Source organism: Elephas maximus, chromosome 20 (genome assembly GCF_024166365.1).
Source record: "Elephas maximus indicus isolate mEleMax1 chromosome 20, mEleMax1 primary haplotype, whole genome shotgun sequence".
NCBI classification, from domain to species: Eukaryota; Metazoa; Chordata; class Mammalia; order Proboscidea; family Elephantidae; genus Elephas; species Elephas maximus.
The window spans coordinates 40,499,707-40,526,640 of NC_064838.1; the positions used below are offsets into that span (position 1 = coordinate 40,499,707).

The following is a 26,934-nucleotide window of genomic DNA, read 5'->3' on the forward strand; positions in this document are numbered from 1 at the left end:
GGGGATCGGATGATGGGGACGGTGAGAGGCAATCACTCTCACTGTGTATCCTTTAGTGCCTTTTGAGTTCAAACCATCTGACTGTATTACCTACTCAAAAATGAAATCAAAAATGTTTAAACAGATACAAGAAGACTTCCTACAAACGCTCCCTCTGGCTGCTTTACCATACATTTCTCTCTTGTTTCTTCGAAATCCCATTCCAGCTTGTCCTCCCAGAGTACCTGGTTCCACAGCATGAAGAGCTTCCAGCTCTGGGATCTCTAGAGGTTCTCCCCAACATATCTCCACTGTTCTGGGGCCTGCAGGCTTTGAGGGTGACCCCGAAACACCCTTCATCACCCTCCTAGAGCCCAATGGCCCCTGATGGGTAGGCTCAGACTCATCTGGACCTCTTTGAAGCCCAGTAAGGCATTTGTGCCCAGCCCTGGGGCCACCCCCTCCAGATGCCTGCACCAGTGGACTAAAATGACCTTATCCTTCCTTGTCACTGGGTGGCATCAACTTGTACCTTCCTGGTTTCATATCAGCACACACATCCTGGACCGGTTACACAAGTTGAGCCTTTGGTCCTCACCTGGCCTTTTTTTGGTGGCCCACGGAGCTAGGCCCTCCCTGCAGTACCAGATTAAGATCTTAGAGGCATGGAAAAGTATCTGGTGCCTGCTGGCCTTGTCCTTCCATGCCATTCAGGACAAGGACAACCCCAAACCAGGACACTGATATTGATACGGTCAAGATACAGAGCAAACTGTAAAATGAATTTAAGATCGAAGATTTCTGCCTATCCATTTCCAGATGAATCCAGTGGTGCTGAACTAGCTCTCTCTTTTTTAAGGGGAGGGTGTGCTCTGGCCTTGCTGGAGCCCTAGGTCTAGCCCTTTGATAACCCCACCAGGGGCGGATTAATCAGTAAGCAAGGTACACGCAGGATTAACTGTGTTTATTTACTAATCTGCAGTGCACAATTTTTCACGTTGGTTTCACCACATCTGTGGTGAAAAACAGGCATTACAGATTAGTACGTAAGCATAAATTAGCCCATGAGTACCTTGCGGAATGGGTAATCCCTCCCTGAACCCTACTAAAACAGGAGGTGCAACGCCGAGAACACGGCTTTGGGATCAGGGATTCCCAGCGCTGCCCTTCATGGTTGAGCAATCTTAGGTCCATCTAACACGTTTCCTTCAGAAAATACAGGGATACTTGGTCACCCCCACCCCCCACCCCCAGCAGGGTTGTGAGGTTTAGAGGAAAGGATGCACCAGGCCCTCCTTGCTTGCTGAGGACCCGCTGAGGTTCCTTCTCCTTGCAAAGTCCGAGCTCCCTCTTCTGGGAAGCAGGGACTAGGGTGAGGTGGGCACCACACTTCATCCCAGATTTGCCGGGGTATGGGCGCGTGTTTACGGTCGGTCCCCCGGAATGAGCGCAAGGTGCCGGGTGCCGGGGCGGCCTCCCTCGCGCTGCAACCCAGCGCCCCGCCCAGGGATAGCTCAAGGCCAGTAGCGCTGAATGAATGACTGCAGGATGGCTGGAAGGCCCCACGCTGGCGCCTAGCACCGGCGCAGAGTTTGAAACCCGGGTGCAGGCCGCAAAACTCAGCCGAGCCTCCCGCGTGGGCGAGGGGCACCACGCGGGCGCGCGCGCTCACCGTCTTTCCACACGGGTGCGCGCCCCATCCCCTTCTCCCTCACCCCGGCAGCCCGGGGCCCGCGCCCCAGTTCCTCCCTTCCGCCCCGCGGGGCCCTGAGAGCGCGAGCCGGGCCGGGGGTGGGGTCGCCGCGAGTTCGGCCCCTCAGCCCTTCAGCTCCCGCGGCGGCCGGCCGGGGCCTAGGAAGTGGCACGAGCCACGGCCCTCGCCCCGCCCCGCCTCCCTCCCGCGCTTATCACCTGCTGCCCCGGCGCGCGCCGCGGGGACGGAAGGCGCGCGGGGGGGCGCGCGAGCGGCAAAGCGCCGGGTCGCCGGAGGTGAGGGAGGCGAGGATGGCGGCGCGGGGCCAGAGGCCGGCGCCGCTGCTCCTACTGGCGCTCTCGGCGCTGCTGCCGCTGGGCCCCGCCGCCGCAGCGTCCAAACTCAACATCCCCAAAGTGCTGCTGCCCTTCACGCGGGCCACGCGCGTCAACTTCACGCTGGAGGCCTCGGAGGGCTGTTACCGCTGGTGAGGCGCCGCGTCGGGCGAGGGAGGCGGGGAGCCCCGGCCGGCGTGCTCGGCCTCAGTCCCCGGCCGGTGCGCCTCCAGTGGGCCTGCAAGCTGCAGGTGCGCCGGCGCGGCCTGTGCAGCGCGGCCCGAACGGCGGGTCCGCAGCGATCTGCGGGCGCGCACCCTCCGCCCGGGGCCGGCGCGGGGGAGGCCGGCGGGCGCGCACCCCAGAAGGCCTGCGCACAGCAGGTGCGCGGGCGCGCGTCCGCGGGCCCGGGCGTGGGCGACGGAGGGGGCAAGCGGCCACGGCCGGAGCGGCTGGGCGCGCGTGGCCTGCAGCGTGCGCGCGGGGCGCCGCCACCGTGCATGGCGCTGCCGGCCGGCCGGCCGGCCGGACGTGGTGTCTGTGTGTGTGGAGTGTAGGGCGGCGGAAGGCCTGACTTGGGAGAAGGAGAGTCTGAAACTGCAGGTTCCCAGAAGCCTTGACCCGGGAAGGGGGCTTCAAGACTTCTGTAGAGAGAAGCATGTTCCAGAATGCTGGGCTTGGGTTGGGGACCACGTGGGTCTTCCTTCCCCTTCTTGGCAGAACTTCAGGGAGAGGAGGTGGTCAGGGCCCTGCAAAATCCTAGTCTCGCGACAGCAGGTTACAAGTTTGTCTGATGTCGGGGCGCTCAACCTGCGGCACCGACTGGTGTGGGAATGGGGTTTGTGGGAGACCAGAGCCCTTGAAGAATGCGGTTGAATCATATCTGTCCAGCATCATTGGGAGGAAGATAAACCTTGATGAAAGACCTTCCAATGGTGAGCTCTTCAGATCCATTTTACAAAGGAGAATTAAGAGGCGAGGGAAGGTTGGTGATTCACCTCAGGTCGCCTACAGAGAGGGTGAATGCCTGAACTTAGTCCTTTTTCAACATCACACCTTCCCGGCTGTCTGGAGTTTCAAGAATTCTCCATTCATTGGCGGGTGTGACCTGTGGAACCCAAGGGACTGAGGAAACTCAGGCCTCTTTCCCCCGTCCACCTACGCGGCCAGGTAGCTGGGGAGTCCTAGCTAGGTCCCTGGCTGGGCAGGAGTGACGTGGAGACCTCATTCTTCCATGTGGGTGCCTGTGACACACCGGCCGTGGTGCTTTGAGACGCTAAAGGTTTCTTGGCATGGTGGAGGCTTCGTAGGTGTCACTGAGCACTTCCACCTCACAGCCACTTGTTAGAGATGAAAGGAGATAGTCCCCTCTCCCCCCTCACCGTCTTTGCTGCTCTCTTTCTGCCCCTGTTTGAAGGCCTGGTCAATATTGAGGCTTAACAAGGTCTAACCACATTACAGAAAACTGTGTGTGCATGTGTGTGTGGTGTTGTGTTGTCTGTGTGTGTTCTGTTTGTGTGGTGCCCAGAAGGAGCCCTTGTGTCACAGTGGTTTAAGTGCTTGGCTGTTAACCAGAAGGTCAGTGGTTCTAACTCACCAGTCTCTCTAAGGGAGACAGATGTGGTGATCTGCTTCCATAAAGCTTTAAAAAACAGCCTTGAAAATCCTACGGGGCAGTTCTACTCTGTCCTGTAGGGTCGCTATGAGTCAGAATTGACTCGAGGGTAACAGGTACGGTGCCCAGAGGTCAGACCTGCGTTCTCTGTTACCTGCAGTACCTTCATATATTTCGTTTGGGAAAATCTGCCTCCTGAAATACGGGTGTGCTGTGTCAGGCAGTTGGATTTGGGGTTCAGTGCCTTGTGCTCCTGGATGACTGGAGGGTCTGATTTTTGGCTTCCTGTCAGAGGCTGATCTTTGGCTTTACATTTTCCGTATCCCTGCCCAGGGTACTGTCTTCTATGGGAAAATCAGCTGGTAGTCGGTCCTTTGGAGAAGACACTGTTCATTCTCCTGTGGAAGTTGTCTGTTCTCTCGGTATATGGACGAGAAAGAGGAAGCCGGTCATTGAAAACAGCTGTCGTCAGTGAATCCCTGTATCCCTCTGGATGTATTTTTATGCTGCTCCCTCTGCGATTCTGTAGCTGCACCTTTTTTCTGAAATAAACTTTTTTTTTTTTAACTATGTTTTCTTTCCTGAGAGACGCTGATGGACTTTGGCAAATTTTAAATTACTGACATAGCTTGGTAGGAGGAAAGGAAAAAACAGTCCTAATCTCTGATGCACCAGAGAAGTGCTAAGTACTTTATAACTTGTTCTGTGTCTGATCCATAGATTTTATTGCCAATGTGCGATTGCCTAAGTGTTTTCTCAGAGGTGTTTGGTGGCTGTGATTTTTCCTTAACTTCACAGGAAAATATTCCATCAATCAAGCATGGAAAATGTTTTCTTTATTTTTGGTAGTGCTATTTCTAGTTTAGTCATCTATTGCTTTAGTCTTGAAGAATCTCCTCTGGAGATTTTAAGAGCTGGCATACAGACAAGCTGTCTGTCTGAAGCCTAACCCTGGGAGCAAAGTATCCTCATCCAAGGAGTTCATTCATTGTTGAGTCTGTGAGATAGATGGATGGATGGACGGATGGATGGATGGACGGACGGACGGACACGAGAAAGAAAAGGAGGGAGGGAAGAATGAAGGAAGGGAAGGAGGGAGGAAGAAAGGAAGCAAGGAAATAGTGAAATAAAAACCCTGCTAGCCAATAAAGAAAAAAATGAGTTCCCAAAACATCTTGGAACATGGATGAACATGGAGGACATTATGTTGAGCAAAATAAGTCAACCACACACACACACAAATCGCATGTTCTCACTTTTATGAAATGACATAAACAGGTAAATACACCAAAAATCACGTTCATTAGTGGTTACCAGGGATGGGGGGGATAAGGGGATTCGTTCTCTAGAGATTAGACAGTTGGTATGGGAAAAGTAACACCGAATTAGGGTAAAGTGTACACAGCTTGACAGAGGTGAACAATGTCACTGAAAAGTACACAAGAAAAAAGGACCTGTCAGTAATTGCTATGGTGAATATAATTTTGAAACAACAGCACCAAAAACCAAAAAAATAAAGTAAAACCTGTGAAAGCTGTAACCTTTGTAAGGTGGAAAGCTTTCAGAGCAGGAAAATTAAAATATTTGTGGAGGCGTATATGTTTGTATGTAGGCATGTATGTGTATGTGAGTATATATGTGGATATGTATAAACCGAAAAAACAAACCTGGTGCCGTCAAGTGGATTCCGACTCATAGCGACCCTATAGGACAGAGTAGAGCTGCCTCATAGAGTTTCCAAGGAGTGCCTGGTGGATTCGAACTGCCGACCCTTTGGTTATCAGCTGTAGCACTTAACCACTACGCCATCAGTTGTATGTATATGCATGTATGTGACTGTGTGGACATATATTCATACTATAATAAAGCACATGGGGGCATAGTTACAGATATTTCTTAGACATAACCGTATATATCACGAGATCTTCTTTCTGGGTTTGAAGGATTCGCGCTATGGTCTTGTGAGACATCTCGATCATTTGACATAATGTAGTTTATAAATTTATGTTCTACACGCTAGTTTGATGACTAGTGGTTGAGGTCTTAAAAGCTTGCAAGGAGCCATCTAAGATACAACTATTGGTTGTATTAGAAAGAAAGAAACAAGACTCAAAGAAGAAACTAGTCTACGGGACACATAATCTACACGAACCATGGCTTCATCTGAGACCAGACGAACTAGATGGTACCCAGCTACCACTACTGACCATTCTAATCAGGGCCACAACAGATGGATCCTGATAGACAGGAGAAAAATATGGAAGAGATTCTCAAATTTCTAAATTAAAAAAAAAAAAAAAAACAGACCTACTGGGCTGCTTGAGACTGGAGAAGTCCCTGAGTCTATTGCCCTGAGATGTTCTTTAAACCTTGAACTGAAACTAACCGCTGAGGTCACCTTGTAGCTAAATAACAAACCAACTCACAAGATAATGAATATCACCTATAAGTACTGTTGTTCTTTAAAAAATCATCTATATGAGACCAAACGGTCAACAATTACTTTAAAACAAAGATGAGAACATACAGGGGCAGGGAAACTAGATTAACGGAAACGGAGCAACCAGAACGGAGATAATGAGAGTGTTCAAGCATTGTGAAGAATGTAACCAATGTCGCTGAATGACTTGTATAGAAATTGTTGAATGGGAACCTAAACTGCTGTGTAACTCTTCACCAAAAACACAATCAAATATTATTAAAACAAAACAAAACAAAAACCCTGCTGGACCCTGGAGGATTTTGTGCTCATCCTTTGGCTTTGCCACTCAAATCCATGTTCTCTAAAGTCACGCATGCTTGAGCCAGTGGCCTCAAGTTTACTTTTCGTGTTTCTTGATTTTATACTATCAAATAATTGAACAATTTCATGGCCGGAAGGAACCATAGAGATCATTTAGTGTGAGCCATCCACGTTTCTGGAATCCCTGGGTAGTGCAAATGGTTAAGCACCCGGGTACTAGCCAGAAGGTTGGCTTGAACCCACCAAAGGCACCTCGGAAGACAGGCCTGGCGATCTGCTTCTAAAAGGTCACAGCCTTGAAAACCCTGTGGAGCAGTTCTACTCTGCATACATGGGGTTGCCATGAGCTGGAGCGACTTGATGGCAACTACCAGCACCACCACCATCACCCACGTTTCAGCTGGGAAAGCCAGAGCATCAGGGAGGAAGTGACCTAGGCCTGTCCTGCAGAGGAGGGGTAGAGACAGGTTGTAGCAGGAGTCCGGAGCACACCCCCTCAACTTGTAGCCTCTGGCTGATACGCCAGGTTCTCGTGCAGTTCCTCCAGTTGCACCCAAACATTCCTGGCCCTGCGACAGGTTCCTGATTCTTCGTAGATGTTTTTCACTATTGAGAGTGCATCATGAAGTATATTTCAATAGCTCCTTTTTAAGCTGGGCTTTTATTTCCAAAATATCATCATAGGGAATGTTGACAATAGAGAAAAAAGGGAGTCATACCATAACTGTGTGACAATAACACGACCACAGTCACCCTTTTAGTTTCCCCTTACTCCCTTGTCCCTTTCCCTGGTGCAGCTCCTTTCTTACGTTACCTCTGGCCTGGTATCTGGGCCACTTGGTAACCTACTTTCTCCTGTGACCTCCAGCTAATATTAGAGCTCGGGGGTGTTTCTGTACTGCTTCATGATCTTCATAAACCTTTGGTGTCTGAGCAGCTTTGTGCTGTGTCAGTGTTTCACCACTGTAAAAACAGCATGGGGATGGTATCTGACCTTCTCCAACCCCACAAGGGGGAAGGAGAACCAAGATCATCAGCGCAAGGCTGATTCCCATGAGGTGGAGGCCAGACAAGCCTCCTCTCACTGCCAACGTCACTAATTCTGACACCAACTATCCCTTACACAGCACTCTCTGCTTGGTTCAATAATTCATTGCAGTGGCCCCACAGAACTCACAGAGCGTACTTAAAATTACGGGATTTATCAGGGAAATAACAGTTACAATTCAGGCTCAGGAACACTCAGGATTCAGTTCTTCCATTGGGACAGCCTCTTGCCAGCCGTGCTCACAGGCACTGCTCTCCCTGACCCTCAGTCTTTGCCCAAAGGCATACAGCTTTCTCTCTCCATGACCAGGAAGCCCACCAGTGATCTCCTACTTCTGGGTCTCTCCTTCCTTGGTGATGGGCTCCTCCTCTCGGCTCTTAAATTAGCTCTCTTTTAAGGCAAAACTGACTAATCCCCTTGGTAGGCCACGATTAACTACTACACAATCACCCGGAGTTACGAGCTCATGGCTAGAGAAGCCACACAGGGAACTAAGTAATCACACCACAACCACTCACCTATGTTCGCTATAGTCGCAGTCCCAGTGGTACCAGAATAAGGTTTTTGCCTCTCACTGGTCAAGAATGAGCAGATAAGGCCCGTAGTTTTCCACACGAGCAAAGCTTTATTGAAGAGGCTTGCAAGCGGAGATGAGGAGGGTCTAAGCAATGCATACCCCCGTCTCACAAAACAAAAGACGTGCCTGAGTTTTTAAAAGTTCTTGGGCAGGAAAAGATTCATGCTTGTTCATAGACACAGGCGGGGATATGTTAACTACGAGTGCACACATGGTAGCTTTCCAAGATGGCTCCTGTCCTGGAGGCCTCTGGGATTCATAGCAGGGCTTATTATGGGGTGTCACTGCTGTGCAGTTTCTTGCTCCCCAAGTTTGATTCCCTAGCAGGGGTTGTAGCCCCTCACTGCCCCTGGTGGAAGATCAGACAGTGGTCACAGGTGGATGTTCTGCGCATGTCCCTGGGCCCGGTTTTCTCCAGCTACTTCTGAAGGGCAACGTTAAAGAAATTTGCTGGCTATTTTTAGATACCCTGCCCCATGGTTCTGGGGAATGGCTTTGATGCTGCGCCCTGGCCCATTTCTTGTTAGTTTGCAGATTTGGGGGCCCCTGTGTCTTTCTTGTCTTACTAAGTCTCTAGGTTCCACACTCAATCCCCTATATTATCTCCCTGAAGTATAGTCTACCTCTCTTGTACTTGCTTCTCTAACCACACCGGTTTCTCTGCTGTTTCTCAAACAGGCACCCTCTGATCTCAGGGCCTTTGCTCCCTGTTTTACCAGAGCATTCTCATAGTTGGTTGACGGTGTTAAATAATAAACAGTGATGGAATAATTGGAAGCATTTCATATATGAAGGGCAAACAGTGTGCATTTCATATATGAAAGACTACAGGAGGTGGGAAGCCTTTTTGGAGAGGGTGGTTGGGACAAGCCTCTTGGAAGGGACAGTGAGTGCAGAGGCCCAAGGAGGGACCAGGCTGGGTACATGGGATTAGAGAGCCTGGCAGGGGCCGGGCCATGTGGCACTTTGTGGGCCGTGGTTAGGAAATAGGAAGGGGTTGCTCAGTGTCAGGTGTTGGGTAGGGTTGAGCTGGGACTGGTTCTGGGTACTTGCTCTCCTCCTGTGGACCCTGGTCCTGATGGCTGTCTACAGCTGTGGTTCAGCAGGCCTGCCCGGGCCTTGCTTCTCTGACCCCGGACCCACCAAGGGAGGGGCCAGGAAGTATCTGTTGAGTTGACCTGGTGCTCGGGGTTATTTTCTTCCTGCTTTCTTTGTGTGCACCATGTGGGCTAGACTCTGTGGGCAGTGGGTGGAGGGTGGGACTAGCAGGCTGCCTCTCTGTGAACCCAGCCCTCACATGTGTCTCCTCCTACTGCCCCTGCCCAGCTAGGTCACATTGCAATTCTCACTTCTTCTTTTCGCTGTGGCTTTCTGGCCCGACCTGCCAGTTCCCCTGTCCCTGCCCAACTCCTGTTCTTGAGTATAAGAGTGGGGAACAGTGCCTCCCAGGGCATGGGGTGCATTCTGCGTGCCAGGTAGCCTTGTGACATTGTAATGAGAAAAATTCATCCTTTCAAAATTCCCTGGTAGCCCTTTAGACATTCTCAAAGCCAGTATGCCATTGACACCTTTCCATACCTGCTTGTCATCCTAGAAAGCGGGTCTTAGGTACAGAAACCTTTGCAGGCAACAGCATCTCCCCAGGTTTAGTAACAAACATTGTTTTGATTCTTCTGGTAGTTCTTATGGTTACCTCAGATATGTGGCAGATAACCTTTGTTATTAACTGCTGTCCAGTCGGCCCCTGACGCATGGTAACCCTGTGTACAATGGAACAAAACACTGCCTGGTTCTGCATCATTCCCGTAATCAGTTGCAATCAGTCTTTTGTGATCCACAGGGTTTTCATTGGCTAATTTTTGGAAGTAGATCATCAGGCCCTTCTTTCTAGTCCAGCTTAGTCTGGAAGCTCCGCTGAAACCTGTTCAGCATCATAGCAACACACAAGCCTTCAATGACTGACAGGTGGTGGCCGTGCATCAGGTGCATCGGCCAGGAATTGAACCCAGCTCTTCTGCGTAGACAGTGAGAATTCTACCACTGAACCACTACTTGCACCGTGGGTGGAATAACAGGGATTTCCTATTTATAGTAGTGATATGGTAAAGCCTGTGCAGGCTGGAACCAGTGTGAGGCAGAAACCTGTGTTAGAGAAGGAAAATGCAAACATTTTCCACTGATAGGAATGTGATAAGCTGCACCCAGTCAAAGATGGAAAACTTGTGAGGCCTGGAAAAACAAGGCAGCCTACTGAGTTCTGGCTCTCACAGGCTTCACTGTATGAAGTTTTCTTTTAAGGTACTTTTTAAGTAAAGAAGACTCCGTTTGAAAGAAAAAATAAGGTGGTACCTGGATGTGATAGACTTAGGAAGGTGCCATCTGTGGAGATGCCCAAAGGTGGGGGAGGGCTGTCCCCAGGTGAAAGTGTCCAGAGACTGCATGTCTAGAAGGAGGGGCTTCCAAAGTCACAGAGTGGGTGTGGGTGTGGGAGTGGGGACAGGCAACCAACATTGCTCTGTGCCAATATTTTTGCTAAGCCATAATTCTTGTATTTGTGAATAAATGTTATACTCCTCGGTATGAATGATGCTACTACCATGGAAGTTATTATGGTGAGATAGATATAACATAAAATGTATCATTTTAACCATTTTGAAGTGTATAATTAAGTGATGTTAAGTATATTCGCAGTGTTACGTAATCATCACCACTATCTATTTCTAGAAATTTTTCATTCCCAAGTCCTTTTTATGAAGTTAGTGTTACACTGATTTAAAACCCAGTTAAAAACATGGTGAGACAAAGAAAACCACAGACCAAAGCCACAAAAATCCTTAATAAAATACTAGCCAACCATATCCAGAAGTATATAACAAGGCCATGACCAAGTGGGTTCTATCTCAGGAATGCAAGGTTGGTTCAGTGTTAAAATATCTAGCAATGTAATTCATCATATTAGCAGAATAAAGAAGAAAGCTCGTGTACTCACCTGAATAGATGGAGAACATTCGACACCATTCATGGTAAACATTTGCACCAAACTAGATATAGAAGGAAATTCATAACCCAGTAACAGGAATCTATAAAAACTTGTGCCAAAGCCTTATGCTAGGTGCAGTGGGGCCAAGAAGCAAATAAGGCAAAGGCTCTGTCCTTACACCGTCAGGGAAGTTGGATAGGTAAATAGGTCATTGTCAAGCCGTTGTCTGAGGACATTTGCATGTGCTGATCGTTTTGCCCTGAACATGAACACTACTCTTAGCTCTCCAAGGAGCCACCCACTCCTGCCTCTCTTTCTTTACTCACATTACCCCCTCAGTAAGGGTTCCCCTGACCATCCTATTTTATTTAAAGATTACAATCTTCCCTCTGCCCTACTTTGTGTTTCTGCATAGCCTTTACTCTCTAAGATCCCATATTCACTCACTTATATTGCTCATTCTTGTTCTCTTCCCACTAAAATGTAAGCTCCATGAAGGTCAGGATGAATGTTTATCTTGTGCTTTGTTTTATCCCCAGCACCTAGAACAGCCCCTGGAACATTGCAAACCACTCAATAAATATGTGTTCAATGAATGCATCAGGGGCACAATGAGGAGCAGATAGGAGGTGGGGGAGAAGGGAAGGAGTCAGGCACGGTTCCGTGGAAGAGTTGCCACTTGACATGAGCCAGAAGGTTGGGCTAGATGAGGTTGGCGAGCAGGGCATGTAAAGTAGAGGGGTGAGCATGAGCAAAGGGTGGAGGAGGAGAAGCTGGCTGGAAGGGAGAGGCTTCTGAGCAGAGGTTAGACTTGACTGAAATCAGATGGTTCAGGCTGTCAGGAGCCCCTTCTTACCCCGAATCTTGGCTCATGGCTCTGAGGATGTCTGTGGTTGTCTATACAGAGGCCTGTGAGGAGGCCACTCTGGGGCCCTGATGGCCAGGGTGTCGGGATCAGGCATGAGTCAGGGGAGGGGGATGGACAGCATAAATGACCACAGTATGGAAGGACCTGAGTGTTCTTCCTTTAAGAAGCAAAGCAAAACAGGGTCACAACCATGCCAATCCTTGCAGGACCACAACCCCCACATCTTGGGACCCCCCTTATTTTCCCAAATTTGAGCACTTACTCGGCAAGGCCCTGTGATAAGAGCTTAATATTTATTATCAAGTCTCCTTCCAGCCCTTTACAGTAGGTATTATTGTGTGGGTGGCAAAATGGAGGCCCAGAGAGGTTAAGTCATTCACTTGAGGCCACACAGTTGGTGACCTCTATCTTAGAACTTCACCATCCAGTGAATATCAGATGTGGAGTTGAGTGAGACCATGTCACCATAAGCAAGTGCCACTATATACTGCACCAGGGTCTCGGGGAAAGGTGGTCTGAGGTCTGTCACGTGCATTTGGGAGTGTTGGTGATTGGGGAGGTTGGGTGAGGCGTGCTGACCACCAGCTGAGACACATGGAAGAATGACATGAGCAAGTTAGAGGAACAAAGATGCTTTTTGAGGAATGCAGAGGGACAGTTAGTTTAAACTGGGCGGGCAGGGGAAGGCTCTTCAGCAGACATGCTGTTTGAGCCAGAACCCGTTTCTTTTGCAGAACATGATGCTGCACTCAGAGGAATTGGGCTGTGGAGTTTGCACACCTTGTACCATGAATGACAGGTTTGGGCATCGACGCCTCAGCAGTCTCCCCTGCTCCCAGGCTCTGGCCTTCCCACTGAGTTGTTGCCTGTCTGGCTGAACCCTCCTCCTCCTGGGTCAGCTGTGAGGATGATGGGAGGTGCTGCTGCCTGTGATACGTGCAGGCCAGAGCCTGCCGGGGCCAGGGCCCGTGTTAGCTGTCGCTGTGACATGCGTGCATTTTTCATCAGTTCCTCACACGGGTCCTACATAGGCAAGAGAGATTAGTTTTTACGTTTTAGAGATATCAGTCCAGGGGCTGCTCTGTCCTTGCTTTTCCAGAAATGTTGAGAAATGGACAGACAGCGGCAGGTGGAAGGCTCACTGGTGCGGTGCTGCTTGCTTCCCTTTGTCCTGCGGCCTGCACCTCTCAGAGGGGTCAGGGTTAATGCTGTTCCCCAAGCTGCAGTCCTGTCGTCCACCATCAACATTAAAAAAAAAAAATTTTTTTTATACCATGGGGGGAAACCCTGGTGGTGTAGTGGTTTAGACCTACGGCTGCTGACCAAAAGGTCGGCAGTTCGAATCCACCAGGTGCTCTTTGGAAGCTCTATGGGGGCAGTTCTACTCTGTCCTATAGGGTCGCTATGAGTTGGAATTGACATGATGGCAATGAGTTTGGTTTGGTTTGTTTTATGCCATTGGGCCATGGGTAGTGCAGACAGTTAAGTGCTGGGCTGCTAACTGAAAGGTTGGAGGTTCAAATCCACCAGAGGCACCATGGAAGAAAGGTCTGGCGATCTGCTTTCAAAAGGTCACAGCCATGTCCCTATGGAGTACAGTTCTACTCTGATACACATGGGGTCACCATGAGTTGGAATCGACTTGATGGCAACTAGTTATACTAGAGGTTTACTTAAAATATCTGTCAAAATGACTTACTATTTTTTTTACGTTGACATTGTCTTGGGTATTAACATTCGTGAGCTCCTGAGTTTGGTATATTTGTTTTTTCTAAAACACTTTAAAATGAATATGTATATAAATGTACATAGTAATGAAATATATATAATAATAAACATACCTGATTTGATGAAATAGTTCATCTGTGTACCTCTCTGGGGAGATGCCCACCAGGTGGAAGAGTAGCTGATCTGGAGTCACACAGACCTGCTTGTGACTGCTGGCCCTGCCACTTACAGCTGTGTGGCCCTGGGCAAGTCACCTCACCTTTCTGAGCCTCAGTTTGTTGACTGTCCCTCCGGGGGCCACTGGGAGGCTTACATGATTTGAAGGGTGTCAGTATTCAGCTCTGCCTTAACACGTGGTGGGTACTTCATCTTCTGCACCCTCCTCCCAGCACACTTTTATTTTTTAATCTAAGGTTTTCCCTGGATATCTCAACACTTAACCAGAAAGTAGGGTTTCCTGCCCATCAGCCCCTCACTTAGTCTCTCCTGCATCCCTGCCTCCCACACTCCCTGGCTCAGTGTGATTAACCGCTGTTGTGTGAAGAATTGTCCGCCCTCCCTCTGTGTGGAAGGGGATTCTTCTCTTGCCAGATCCTGGAATAGAAACGTTCGAGAATGGCACGTGTGTGGCCAGCTCTCTACTACTAGCACAGGAAGAAACCAGCTCTGAGTCTCCACGGGAATTTGCAGGGGCTCTCTGAGCTCGCTCAGAGAGGCTGTAGTGCAGAAACAGCCCATAGAAATGGGGCACTTCTCCGTGGCCACTCAGCAGAGTCCAGGATTTGGAGTTGGAAGACTTGTGTCCTGGTCCTGGTGAAGCAGTTTGTGTAGGCTTAAGCCTGTGCCTTCGTCCTTCTGAGCCTCAGTTTATTTATCTATAAAATGAGTATGTAGTAATATTCTCTAAGTTACATCTTTTTATTTAGAAATTAGAATAACACAGGAAAGAACAAAGAACAATATTATGAATGCTCACATTCCTGCTATCCGGACTTAACTATTGCTTACAGTTTATTATGTTTGCTTCCAGCTTTCTTTTTTTAAGAAATAAAACATTACAGTTAAAGCTAAAGTCTGTAAAGCGTAGCCCCCCACTTCAGTTCTCCCCCCTGCCCCAGGCAGTCTCCAGTTTAATGTGCTGTGTACCTTTCCCTGTATAATCCTCTGAAAAATACTTTCACATGTGATTTTTCATCCAGTATCCCACGTGAACCTCCCCATGCTCCCTGTGACTAAGGCAGGGTGGGTGGTGGCCCTGTTTTACAGATGAGGACACTGAGGCCCAAGGACACATAATTGCTGGATTCTGTGATTCTTTGTGTCTCTTAAATGTGCACACACAGAGCAAACGGGCCTCAGGATGTCCCAGGAAGAAAGCCAAACAATTGGAAATGACAGTTCTGCTGGTAACAGAAAAACCAAACTGGAACATCATTTAATCATCATGTACACGTGTGTGGTAAAATTTATATAACAGACATTTGCCATTTTGACCCTTTTTAAGTGTACAATCTAAAACCAAAACCAGCCCACTGCCATTGGGTTGATTCTGACTCATAGTGACCCTATAGGACAGAGTAGAACTGCCCCACAGGGTTTCCAAGACTCTAAATCTTTAAAGAAGCAGACTGCCACCTCTTTCTCCCACGGAGCAGCTGGTGGGTTTGAACTGCCAGACGTTGGTTAGCAGCCGAGCTCTGTGACCACTGCGCCACCAAGGCTCCCTGTGTACAAGCCAGCGACATTAATTGCACTCACCAGGCTGCCTTTTGACCATATTATGGAGGCTGGGATGAGCCCCTCCTGCTGCAGTGAGGCCCTGAAGCAGAGGGACCACACCTGGGTGAGACCAGGAGGTGGGGGGGGGGGGGTGGCAGTGGTGAGGATGGCTTCTGTTTTCACACAGGTTCTCTGTTGGCTGGGCAGCGGCAGTACCTCCCACATCTCTGCACCCACCCTGTAGTGCATTATGAAGGGTGTTGCAGCCCCTGTTGCCCCCTGTGAGGGTGGGGTGTTGCTCTCGCTACACAGAGCTCAGTCAAGGTGAGTGAGGTGCAGGGCTTCACCCCAGATCTCCAGCCCTGTGCTGGACAGAATCATGCTGTCCTCTGGCTGGGACAGTCCACCTCCTGCATCCTTGAGGACAGGTTGAGCAGCTCTGCTAGATGGCTGACTGCCAGGAAAGTCTTCTTAATCTTATCTCCAGGCTGCATTTCTGGCTCATATACCAGCCCTGAGTGGGCAGAGGAGGCACTTTCTTAAGAAGGTGATAAAGCAGTCAGCCCTTGCCTCTGGAGTGGAACCTCAGCAGGAGCAGATGTCCCCAGGTGTACACTGACCCCCAGGCACTGGGAGAGCCCTTGGTTGCCCAGCTGCCCCACAGAAGGCTGGTCCTTAGAGCCGACCCTTCAATATGGCAGCCACTCACCACATGGTGAGTGAGCATGTGAAATGCGGATGATCACACGTGCTGAAATAGTGGTATTTGGGATATATGGGTTAAAGAAAGTATATCATAAGACTAATTTTACCCTTTTTTTTTTTTTTTAATATGGCAACTGTTGTTAAGTGCCGTTGAGTCATTCTGGCTCATGAGCAGAGTGGAACTGCTCCATAGGGTTTTCAAGGCTGTGACCTTGCAGAGGCAGGAAGCCAGGCCTGTCTTTCAAGGTGCCTCTGGGTGGGTTCAAACCAACGTTTCAGCTAGTAGTCAAGCGCTTAACCATTTGGGCCGTTACCTGTGCGGCTCACATATTTCTATTGTACAGCGGTACCTTAGGGTCTGTACCAGTGCTCAACGTAGGCCCTGCCACACAGGAGGCACGGAAAAAGGGGGTGTTTTCCAGCCAGGGGAAACCCTGGTGGCATAGTGGTGAAGAGCTAGGGCTGCTAACCCAAAGGTCAGCAGTTCGAATTCACCAGGTGCTCCCTGAAAACCCTATGGGGCAGTTCTACCCTATCCTATAGGGTCGCTGTGAGTTGGAATCGACTTGATGGCAATGGGTTTTGGTTTCCAGCCAGATTCTGAAAGTTCCTGAGCGACTCAGTGGCAGCCTGTGGAAGAGTTGGCTGGGGGTGAGAGGAAGAACTTCAGGCCTCTTCAACTTGAACTAGGGTAGCCCCGCTCTCATCAGTATTTGTTTACTGGGGCTCTGTCTGAGGTTAATTCACCCTTGGGAGCAAGCTAGAAAAGAGGTTATCATTCCCATTTTATTCCTGAGGCCCAGAGAGGGAGGTGGGATTTACAGCCCAAACTTGGAACCCAGACTCATTGTTCCCAGGGACATTGAACAGGATATACCACACTGTTTCTCAAAGATAGAAGCAGAAGATTTAATCGACTTTTCAAAAAACTGTTTTATTTTGGGAAAATTTTAGATTTACAGGAAAGTTGCAGAGGCAGTACAGTTTCCAGATACACTTCACCCAGCTTCCCCTGATGTTCGCATCTTACATAACCACAGTGCGTTTGTCAAAACTAAGGCGTTCGCAGTGGTACGACCCTATTAACTAAACTCCAGGTTATTCAGATTTCACCTGTTTTTCCACTGGTGTCCTTTTTCTGTTCCCAGATCCAACCCAGGATCCTGTGATGTGTTTATTCTTCGTGCCTCTTTCCTCTCCTCTAATCCACGTCAATTTTCTAATTTGTTCTCATTTCCACAGTCGGGGGTGTGTGTGTGTTTAACGCGGGACTTTGAACCAATTCGTTCCAGTTTGAATCCCTGCTGAGAATTTGCATTTCTAACAAGTTCTCTGCTGAGACTTTGCATTTCTACCCTTAGATGTACTGAATCAGAGTCTACATTTTGATAAGATCTCCGGGTGATTCTTAGGTAGAACCTCCTGGTAACTTGTTAGAAATTCAAATTCTGAGCAGGGAACTTGTTAGGAATGCGAATTCTCAGGAGGGGTTCAAACCCAAACGCTCCTGGCCTAATGCCCTTTGAATAATACCCTAGCATTCCAGATCTGCTATCCGTTCACTGAAGTCCATTTCTAGCTTGGTCTGAGATGTGTTGGCACCGTCTGTGTAAGTATTCATATCCACTTTGTTCTCTTTTCTTTGTCTTTGAAATGCTATTTTCTCAGAAGTAATCTGTCAATGAGGGGACCATAGATGCATTTTCTTGGGAACTCAGATTTCTGTCCTTAGCTGGGGGGTAAGGTGTATGTTCAGTAGAGGTGGCTGACATACGTCCAGGCCTCCTGTCGGCAGCCTTGTGCGCTGGTGCTGTCTGCGACCAAAGATGTCCTTAGGCTGTGTGAGGAGATGCTGGCCTTCCTGCCTGGCTCTGGGAGAAGCTCTTGGCATCAAGCCGGGAGACTCGGAGATGTCTATTTTGGTGTGTTTCACACCATTGCTTTTGAACACCAGGGAGTTTTTACAAGCTTCCTTCTGAATACCCCAGAAAATTAATGTTTCAGTGAGCCCAAGCAGAGGGTGGAGGCAGGAAGCAAAGAGTCTCTGAAGCCTGCTCTGTGCCAGACACTGTCCCCAGGCAACCCCGTGAGCTGGCATGGCAGCTCTGCCCAGCTACGCCCTCTCTCTGTGTCCGTCCTTCATAGTCTGTAAGCTCACTGAGGGCAGGACTTCCGCTCTCTATCAAGTGTGAATTATCCTCCAGTGGCTTTCCACTGCCCCTAGGATAAAACCTCAGCTCTTTCCCGTGGCCTCCCCGGGTCAGCCTTGCTCACCTCACCGCCCACCCCAGGCTCTGCTAGCCCTGCCTTCCTGTTCTTGGAACGTGCCAGGCTAGCTCCCACCTCAGGCCCTTTGTCGACTGGTCATCCTATGTGGCGTTCAGGTCCGCACTTGGATGCTCCCCTCAGAGAGCCTTCCCCGAGGACCCTGTCTGCAGATGCCGACTGCTTTGGTGTCTGAGGGCTGCCATTGACAAAAGACCACAAATGGGGTGCCTTATGAGAATAGAAATTTATTCTCTCACAGTTCTGGAGGCTGGAAGTCTGACGTCAGGGCATTGTCCTTCTGGAGATAGTGACAATCACTCTTTTCTCTCCCTCCACACATCTGTGTCTGTGTGTCTTGGTCTCCTCTCCTCTCTTATAAGGATACTACTCAGACAGGATTAGGACCCACCCTACCCAGTCAAGAGTCCCTGGGTAGTGCTAATGGTTAATGTGCTTGGCTGTGACCCGAAAAGTTGGAGGTTTGAGTACAGCCAGAGGCACCTCAGAAGAAATGTCTGGTGACCTGCATCCAAAAAATCAGCCATTGAAAACATCGTGGAGCACAGTTGGGGTCGCCATGAATCAGAATCTACTCAGTGACAACTCTTTTACCCAAGTATGATCTCATGTTAATTGATTAACACCTTCAAAAACCCTGTTTCCAAACAAGGTCACCCTCACAGATACAGGGATTAGGATGTCAGCATATCATTTTTGGGTACGAGACGCAGCTTGTACCTCTCAGCTAGCGTGTTCCCCGCGGTGTCTGCCTCACTCTCACCCACTTGCTCCCATCTCACACCACTAGGCGCTGTGCTTACCTGTGTTCCAGGCGAGAACCGAGGAACCACACCCCGTACCTTCCCCGGTCACTTTCACTTCATTTTCCTCTTTCCATGGCCTGTCTCGTCATCTGCAGTAATCTTGCAGATTGTGCTCATTAACTTGCTGATGTGTTTATGTGCCTATTCCTCATATTCATGAAAACGTCAGCTCCTTGTGTGCTGGGACCCCACGTTAGAATTGTTATCATGACAGTGGGTGACTGCCGAGTGTGGTGGGACCTGTTTGGGGGTGGAGTGAGTATCAGAGTCCACTGTGTGCTGGCCCGGGTGATGGTCCACACAGATTCCCTCTGGTGCCGTGTAACCTCCTTGCTGCATACTGCGGGCAGTTTTCCTGGCACTGTGGCTTTGTCTCTATAAAATAATCTTGTCGAGGGCTGTACTGTCTTTCTGTCGAACATGTAGGTTATTTCCAGGTGTTCAGCCCCATTTTATTTGCCCAGTGGAGCCTGCATGGACAGCTCCCAAGCCCTCAGGTTGTTGAGGTCTTTTTGGAGGATCCTCAGTAGGGTTTCAGTTGGTGTGAGGCTGCCCACCTCTGTTCTGTGCTTGAGTGCGGGCCAGAGCCCTGGATCGTGAACCACAGCTGTAGCGGCTGGTCCAGCTCTGCTGCTGACTTGTGATGTAGCCCTGGGGAGTAAACTCTTACCTGTGTCCTCTTGCTGCAGGTCGTCGACCCGGCCGGAGGTGGCCAGCATAGAGCCGCTGAGCCTGGATGAGCAGCAGTGTTCCCAGAAGGCTGTGGTACAGGCCCGCCTGTCCCAGCCCACTCGCCTGACCAGCATCATCTTCGCAGAGGACATCAGTAAGGGCTTAGGGGGCTGGCGTGACCTCTGGGCACAGCTACACTGTCAGGGGAACCAGAGAAGGGAAACACCCTGTTCACCCCTCCACATGGCCATGCTTTCACTCGGTTGGAGGATGCTGGTGCTAACCGCCCCCACCCCCAGCCAAGATGGGGTGGCCTGAGCAAACAGTACCCCGTCCTGGTCTCTGGTGGCCAGCACTGTGCTGTGTTCCGTCTTGCAGATGCCAGCTTTCTTTTCTAAATTACTGTATGTTACCCAAATAACTCTTAATGGGTATCAAATAAAAATTTAAAAAGAAATCACTCCCTTTATTTTCCTTGTTTTTAAGTTTTTTTTTAATATACTATATTATTATTGCAGAATAATATAGTATCTGTCATGCTTTTCCCCCACCTAACATGGTACAAACAGTTTTCCGTTTTGTTATAAAATCATTTTAATAGCTGAGTAGTATTCTCAAAAGGAGATTTTCCTGTGAGCGTTCTTGTATCGGACGTTTTGATTGTTTTCCGCTGTTTCAGTATTATATGTAAAAACAAATATTTTTATACAGGGAACTCTTTTGGATTCTTTGAGGTTATTTCCTTAGGATAGAGCCGTAGATTGACTGGGTCGCAGCGTGTGGGCGTTTTTATGACTTTTGATAAATGGGCTTTGCTGCTCTCCGACAAAGTATGCATTTACCACTTTAACGGTGCACAAGTATTTTTGTATGGTGCCTGGAGAATGATCAGGGTGACTTTGTGTCTGCGTACCATCGTCCTTACAGAACACTTGAGAAGTCCCCTGGTAACGCCATTTACATATCTTACTTAAGGAGCAAGCAAAAGGTCTACGCGATGTGTGCACACACGCACATGCACACCCCCCCCTTTTCTTCTATAGTAAAGTTGATAGTCTTATGTAAGAACACCAGCGTAATTCCTAGTTCCAGTATAGGGACGGGGGATCATGGCAGTCCTGTCTTCTCTTGAATACTGTAGCCCTTGGTGTTTAACCAAATGATTCCACCCTGAACAAAATTTTATTGAAGGAGTATTTTGCACGTAGTTTTAATGACTCAAGTTGGAAAAGCACGGAGTGAGCAATGAAAGAGTCTCAAAAAGCCCTGACTTCCTAAGAGGGTGTGTGCACTAGTCAGCTGGTTGGCTTTTGAGGGTTAATTTGTGCTTTGCTCAAGCCCTGTTTTGTTGTTAATCTGTTGGTTGTTTTAGTCTTTTCCTGTGTAAGAGGCCCCGGAGATGGGTGGGTCAGGGTGCTGTCCTTGGTGTTGACCCCTCTTTTCCGTCCCCTCCCAGCCACTGGGCAGGTCCTGCGCTGTGATGCCATAGTCGACCTCATCCATGGCATTCAGATCGTCTCCACCACCCGGGAGCTCTACCTCGAAGACTCCCCCCTGGAGCTGAAGATCCAGGCTATGGACTCGGAAGGTGAGGCTGCCTCCATGGCCACTCATCCTCTGAGGCCAGTGCTGGGCCTCAGCCATCTGCACAACCAGGGGCCTCTCCCTGTCTCTCCTCTCACGTCCAGCCTTGCTGCTCTCTCGGAAGCTCAGTGCTTGTCACACAGTCGTGCCGCTTCCTTATGTGTACGCCTCCTTTCCTCCCATTGTTTTTGTCCACGTCCCAGTGTGACTCCTCCCAGACCACCCCACTCCCCCAGGGATCCCAGGCGGGCCTGGGCACCTTAGGCATCTCCGCTCAGAAGAGCTCAGTCCTCAGGCACACAGGGTGTCACCAACGTGAGGGTATCGTTCCTGTTGGGGACCTGTATTGAGTTTTGGCTGTCTAGCCTCCACCCCTCTTTCAGCAACAGCACCCAGCTTTTCTGCGGGTACTCCATCTTCCCCATGCTCAGTCTGTGAAATTGCAGAGCCTCACTCCTCTAGACATGCCCTGACTTGGGCCTGACCAGTTGGAACCTTGTGTTCCCCTAGCCACAGAAAGGCAGAGGTGGAGGAGACGTTTGGAGGTAGATGCCACCTCTGAGGTGGAACCATGCCTTCCATGGCATTGAAACTATAGCCAGTCCTCCTGCTCAGTGGGCTGTGCCGCAGGATCTGCTTACTCAGTGTGTGCGTGGGACTTGGAAGTGACTCTGCCCATGCACAGTAGTGACCCTCAGTGGTAGAACAAGTCTTGGAAACCAGAATGCTGGGCTGCCCTTGGGCAGCGACGGGAAGCTGGGCGGGGACGTCTGGGAAATCACACTGTGAACACTGTAGATGCTCTCCTCCTAGGCTTTGTGGCTGGTTTAGCTTTCTTGTCCAAACTTCGCAGCAGTATGGCCCAACACTTCTGATCTGCTGTCCCAGGGCACAGTTTTTCAGGCCTTCACTTCATCAGCAGTGACTCTTGGCTTATCTGGGGTGGATTCTTCTGTCCTGGTGGTAGGCAAACTGTCTTGGCTGTAGCCTGACCTCTTAGTAAAGGAGGCAAGAGAGACTTTGTAGGTTAAACATTTTGTTGAAGAAAGTAGAAGTCTGTCAGATGATAGGTCTTTCAAACTTCAAATCCAAGTCAAGCCTTACTTTGTCTTGGAAACCTTCCCCGGCTACTCCAGCTCCCACATCTTTATTTTCTAGATCAGGGCTTCTCAGCCAAGGTACTGTTGACATTTTGGAATAAATAATTCTTTGTTGGGAGAAGAGACCTGTCCTGGCCACTGTAGGATGTTTAGCAACATACCTGGCCTCTACCCACTAGATGCCCGTAGCACCTCCCAAGTCCTGACAATCAAAAGTGTCTGTAGACATTGCCAACTGTCCCCTGAGGGGACTGTTCTAGATCATCTACCAGGCCCTCCATTCCTTCATTTATTCATTTGTCAGATAAGCTCCTTAACTTCCTAAAACAGTCTTCTGATCTGTGAAATTGAGATATCGATACTTACCTTGGGGGTTGTAAGGATTTGGTGAGAGGTGTAGAAAGTACTTAGTGCTGTGGCTGGCACATAGTGAGTGTGCAGTAAACAATGGAGTTTTACTCAGCCATGAAGAGAAATGAAGTCCCGGTGCATGCTACAACATGGATGAGCCTCAAAAACATTATGCTAAGTGTTGTAAGTCAGTCGCCAAAGGACAAATACTATATGATCTCACTTACATGAAATAAACAAATATATAGAAACTGAAGATTATTAATGGTTATCAAGGGTGGGAGGGAGGCAGAAAGGGAGAGTTTTTGTTTGGATGACACTGAGTTTATGTTAATGGTGGTGGAATATTTTGGAAAAGGAAAGCCAGATGGTGGTACAACATGAAACATGTAATCAATGTCATTGAATGGTAAATGTGGAAATTGTTGTATTGGTGAAGGTATTGGTGTGTATATTTTCTCCACAGTTAAAAAAAAAAAAAAGTGACTTAAGATGGACAACAGAGTATAGTGGTCAGGAACAGGGGCTGGCAAACTATGGACCCTGGACCAAACCTGGCCTGCTGCCTGTTTTTATAAATAAAGTTTTATTGGAATACAGCACCACCCATTCATTTGCATGTAGTCTGTGGCTGCAAAGCCTAAAACATTAACTGTCTGGCCCTTCACAGAAAACATTTGCCAAACCCTGGGCAAGAGGATGAACTTTGAAGCCAGGCTGGAGTTCAGATGCTGGCTCAGCTACTTTTCTGTTTTTTGTTTGCGGATGTACTTCACTCACTGTGCGCCAGTCTCCTCCCCTGAAAGTGACATGTGTGAGAACAAGTGAAGTGCTGCGATGGATGCCTGGTGCCTATGTGAACTTAGGTTTAGTCTGTTCGTTCTCAGGAGCGCCTAACAATGCTGAGTCCTACAGACACACTCCCTCCCCCTCACTGCACAAACTGCCTCCTCTGCTCCCCTTTTGGGCCTGACTCATTTCACTCAGCATAACGTTCTCAAGGTTCCTTCATGTTGTGGCATGTATCAGGACTTCCTTTCTCTTATGGCTATGAAGTACTCCATCGTATGGCTGTACCGCATTTTGCTTATCCATTCATCTGTCAATGGACATTTTGTTCGTTTCCACCTTTTGGCTATGTGAAAAGTGCTGCAGTGAACATTGGTGTACAGGCTTCTGTTTGTCCTCCTGCCTTCACTTAAGTCCCTTTTTCAAAAAGAATTATTTATTTATATTGGAGATTCACATACCATGACATTCACCTGTTTAATGTATACAATTCAATGGTTTTTAGTATATTCGCAAAATTGTGCAACCGTCACCATGATCTAATTTTAAAACATTTCCATCAGCCCTCCCAAAAGAAAGCCTGTACCTGTTAGCAGTCACTTCCCATCCCCTTGCTCCCGCCCCCGAGCTCTAGACAACCACTAATCTATCTTCTGTCTGTATAGATTTGCCTGTTCTAGGCGTTTCATGTAAATGGAATCATGCAGTGTACGGTCCTTTGGCCCCTGATTCTGCCCAGAGCATCTTTTTCTCCCTAATCTCTCCTTCTAGAAGCCCTGGCTCCTCTGGGCCTCTCCGGTATTGCCTTCTCCAGGGATGCCCCCCAGACCACCCAAGCGGAGTTTGTTACTTCCTTCTTGGACATCTCTCAGGTCTTCACTGGCCCTTGGCCCCGGGGTACAGGGCATTTTCTACTTTGTATTGCAAAGCTCAGCACTTGGAGGGCAGAACTGGCATCTTTTCACTCTCCAGGCTTCTTCTGTGTCTGACACTGGACTTCGGGCCCAGCACGCACCCAGCAAGTGTTTGTTAAGTTGAATTGCTTAATTTTTTTCCTGCTGTTCTCCTGGGTTCAGATGAGGGGAGGCATATCCTCTGAAGAGGGTACCACTGGGTTTTCTTGGTTCATATCCCTGGTTAGTGTCAGGACTCACCTGCGAGGCTCCAGGGTCAAGGGCTCTCTCTGTTGCACAGAGCAGGTGCTGATAACTACTTTGTAAATGGAAGAAGAGAACCTTTATGCAGAGTGCTTTTTTGAAGATACCTTGCCACCCCCATACCCCAGACCTGCAAGTTTGACTGTATCAGCCTTAGAGACAATCTTACACTGAGTGGTGCCTTTTCCTCGTTCACCCCGCTCTGGAGGTGGCAGTGATGTCACGGTGCATGAGTCACACTGTGGCCTCCTGTCGTTTTACTTTGTCACCCAGAGTCAGTCCTCAGGACCAGCCTCTCACAGGGCCTCATGCTCAGAAGAGCTCACATTTGCTTTATTGCTGTGCTGCTGCCATGTTGAAATTCGTAATAATTTTATTTGAACTTGTGGTTTGTAAGTGAAGTCTGATGGAACATTCGAGCACGTGCTGGGGATGTGGAGCCTTGGCTTGATGCAGCCCCACCCTACCTCTCTGGGATGGTTAGTTTTCTAGGGTGCCGTAACAAAGTACCATAATCAAGGTGTCTTAAAACAACAGAGATTTATTCATTCACAGTTCTGAAGGCTGGAAGTCTGAAATCAAGATGTGGGCAGGGCCATGTTCTCCCTGAAGACTCTAGGGGAGGGTCCTTCCTTGCCCCTCTTCTGGCTTTGGGTGATAGCCAGCAGTCCTTGGCTTTCCTTAGCTTGTATCACTCTGATCCCTGCCTCCCTCATCATATGGCGTTCTGTCTCTGTGTCTGTGTCTTCACATGACCTGCTTACAAGGACACCAGTCTTTGGATTTAGGGCTCACCCTAATGCAGTATAACCTTACAACCTCAACTTAACTAAATGATATCTGCAAAAATCCTGCTTCCAGATGAGGTCACATCCTGAGGTTCTGGGTGGACATGGATGGCGGGGGAGACACTATCCAACCCAGTGCAGACGGATTCTTGTCCACTCACTCCCTGCCATCTGATGCCCCAGTTGCTGCCTGGCCTCCCCCTCTGACCCCTGCCCTATGACCACTGCAGCTCTCCACCCCTGGTGGAGGTCTGAGTGGAGGTTGGGCACATGTACCCCAGGCTATCTTGGGTGAGGTGTGGTGGTGGCCATCCCTGCCCCGGGCTGGCAACCAGGGCATGTCTGGTGGGCACCGGACTGGAGACTGTATCTTGGCAGGGGTGGGCCTCTTAGCCACTGCTGATCAGGAAGGGTGGCACAGAGGTTAACAGTCCTTAGGGGTTGTCTGTCTGCTGTGGGCTGGGAAAGGGGAGATGCCTGGCTTAGCTTTCCCAGAGCCCACCCCAGTGCATTGGTCCAGTGGCTTGCAGGAGGGGAACTCAGTACCTGGCAGCCTGCAGGCCCAAGCATGTTACAGGGCAGGGTCCCCAGGTACCTCTGAGGGTCTGCACCCACCTGTGAGTCTCCTCATACTCAAGGGAGTGCCCCCTGGGCTGGCTCTGTGCCTCCTCTTCCTTCTTCCAACCTTCCTGAGTCTGGCTTTGAACAAGGGACCCACCTCTTCATTTGCACTGGGCCTTGCAAGTTATGTAGCCAGTTCAAACGCAAGTCTACCATGTTCAAATGCAAAAGAACAGATGAATGTGTGAGGATGGGATGTACACCAGAAAGAACACAGCTAAACCCTGGCTGCACCCTCAGGTCACATGACCGTGAACAAGTTGCTTCATCCCCTCAAGCCTCAGTTTCCCCTTCCTGAATTGAAGATCAGATACCTACTTTGCAGGGGGTTGGTGCTGAGCATGGCATTTTGCAGGGAATAGAAGCTCCCATTTCCGGGAATTCCAATGTATTTCTGCCCTCCCATCTGCTCTACAGGAAACACGTTCAGCACCCTGGCTGGGCTGGTCTTTGACTGGACAATTGTGAAGGACACGGAAGCAGACGGATTCTCAGATTCACACAATGCCCTGCGGTAAGGCGTGGCCTTTGCCTAGCCTGGCTGCCTTTGAAAGGAAGGGGGACATCACTGGGCACCAGTGGGCCCAGGGGCTCTCATCGCCCCCTGGGATCCCAGTAGGTTCCCAAGATGCCAGCCAAAGTCCCTGTGCCTGGTTAGGGAGGAGGGTCTCATCCCACGCAAGGCTGCGAGGACTCTGCTGCCCTGCAGCCCCCTGTGGAGGGGTCTGGGTGTCCAGCTGGAGAAGAGGGAACTTGGCACTGCAGGGCATCCCACGTATCGGTGAGGGGC

At 49.4% G+C, this 26,934-nt stretch overlaps 1 protein-coding gene across 1 annotated transcript in view; it reads left to right on the forward strand.

The window, feature by feature from the left end:
• Positions 1–1,839: 1,839 nt before the first annotated feature.
• NUP210 (nucleoporin 210) overlaps positions 1,840–26,934 on the forward strand; it is a 111,594-nt gene continuing 86,499 nt past the window's right edge. The window contains exons 1-4 of the mRNA XM_049861948.1: positions 1,840–2,159; positions 19,772–19,908; positions 21,211–21,342; positions 26,562–26,658. Of these exons, the coding sequence (XP_049717905.1) occupies positions 1,984–2,159; positions 19,772–19,908; positions 21,211–21,342; positions 26,562–26,658 (542 nt within the window). The 5' untranslated portion in view covers positions 1,840–1,983. The remainder of the gene's footprint in view (positions 2,160–19,771; positions 19,909–21,210; positions 21,343–26,561; positions 26,659–26,934) is intronic.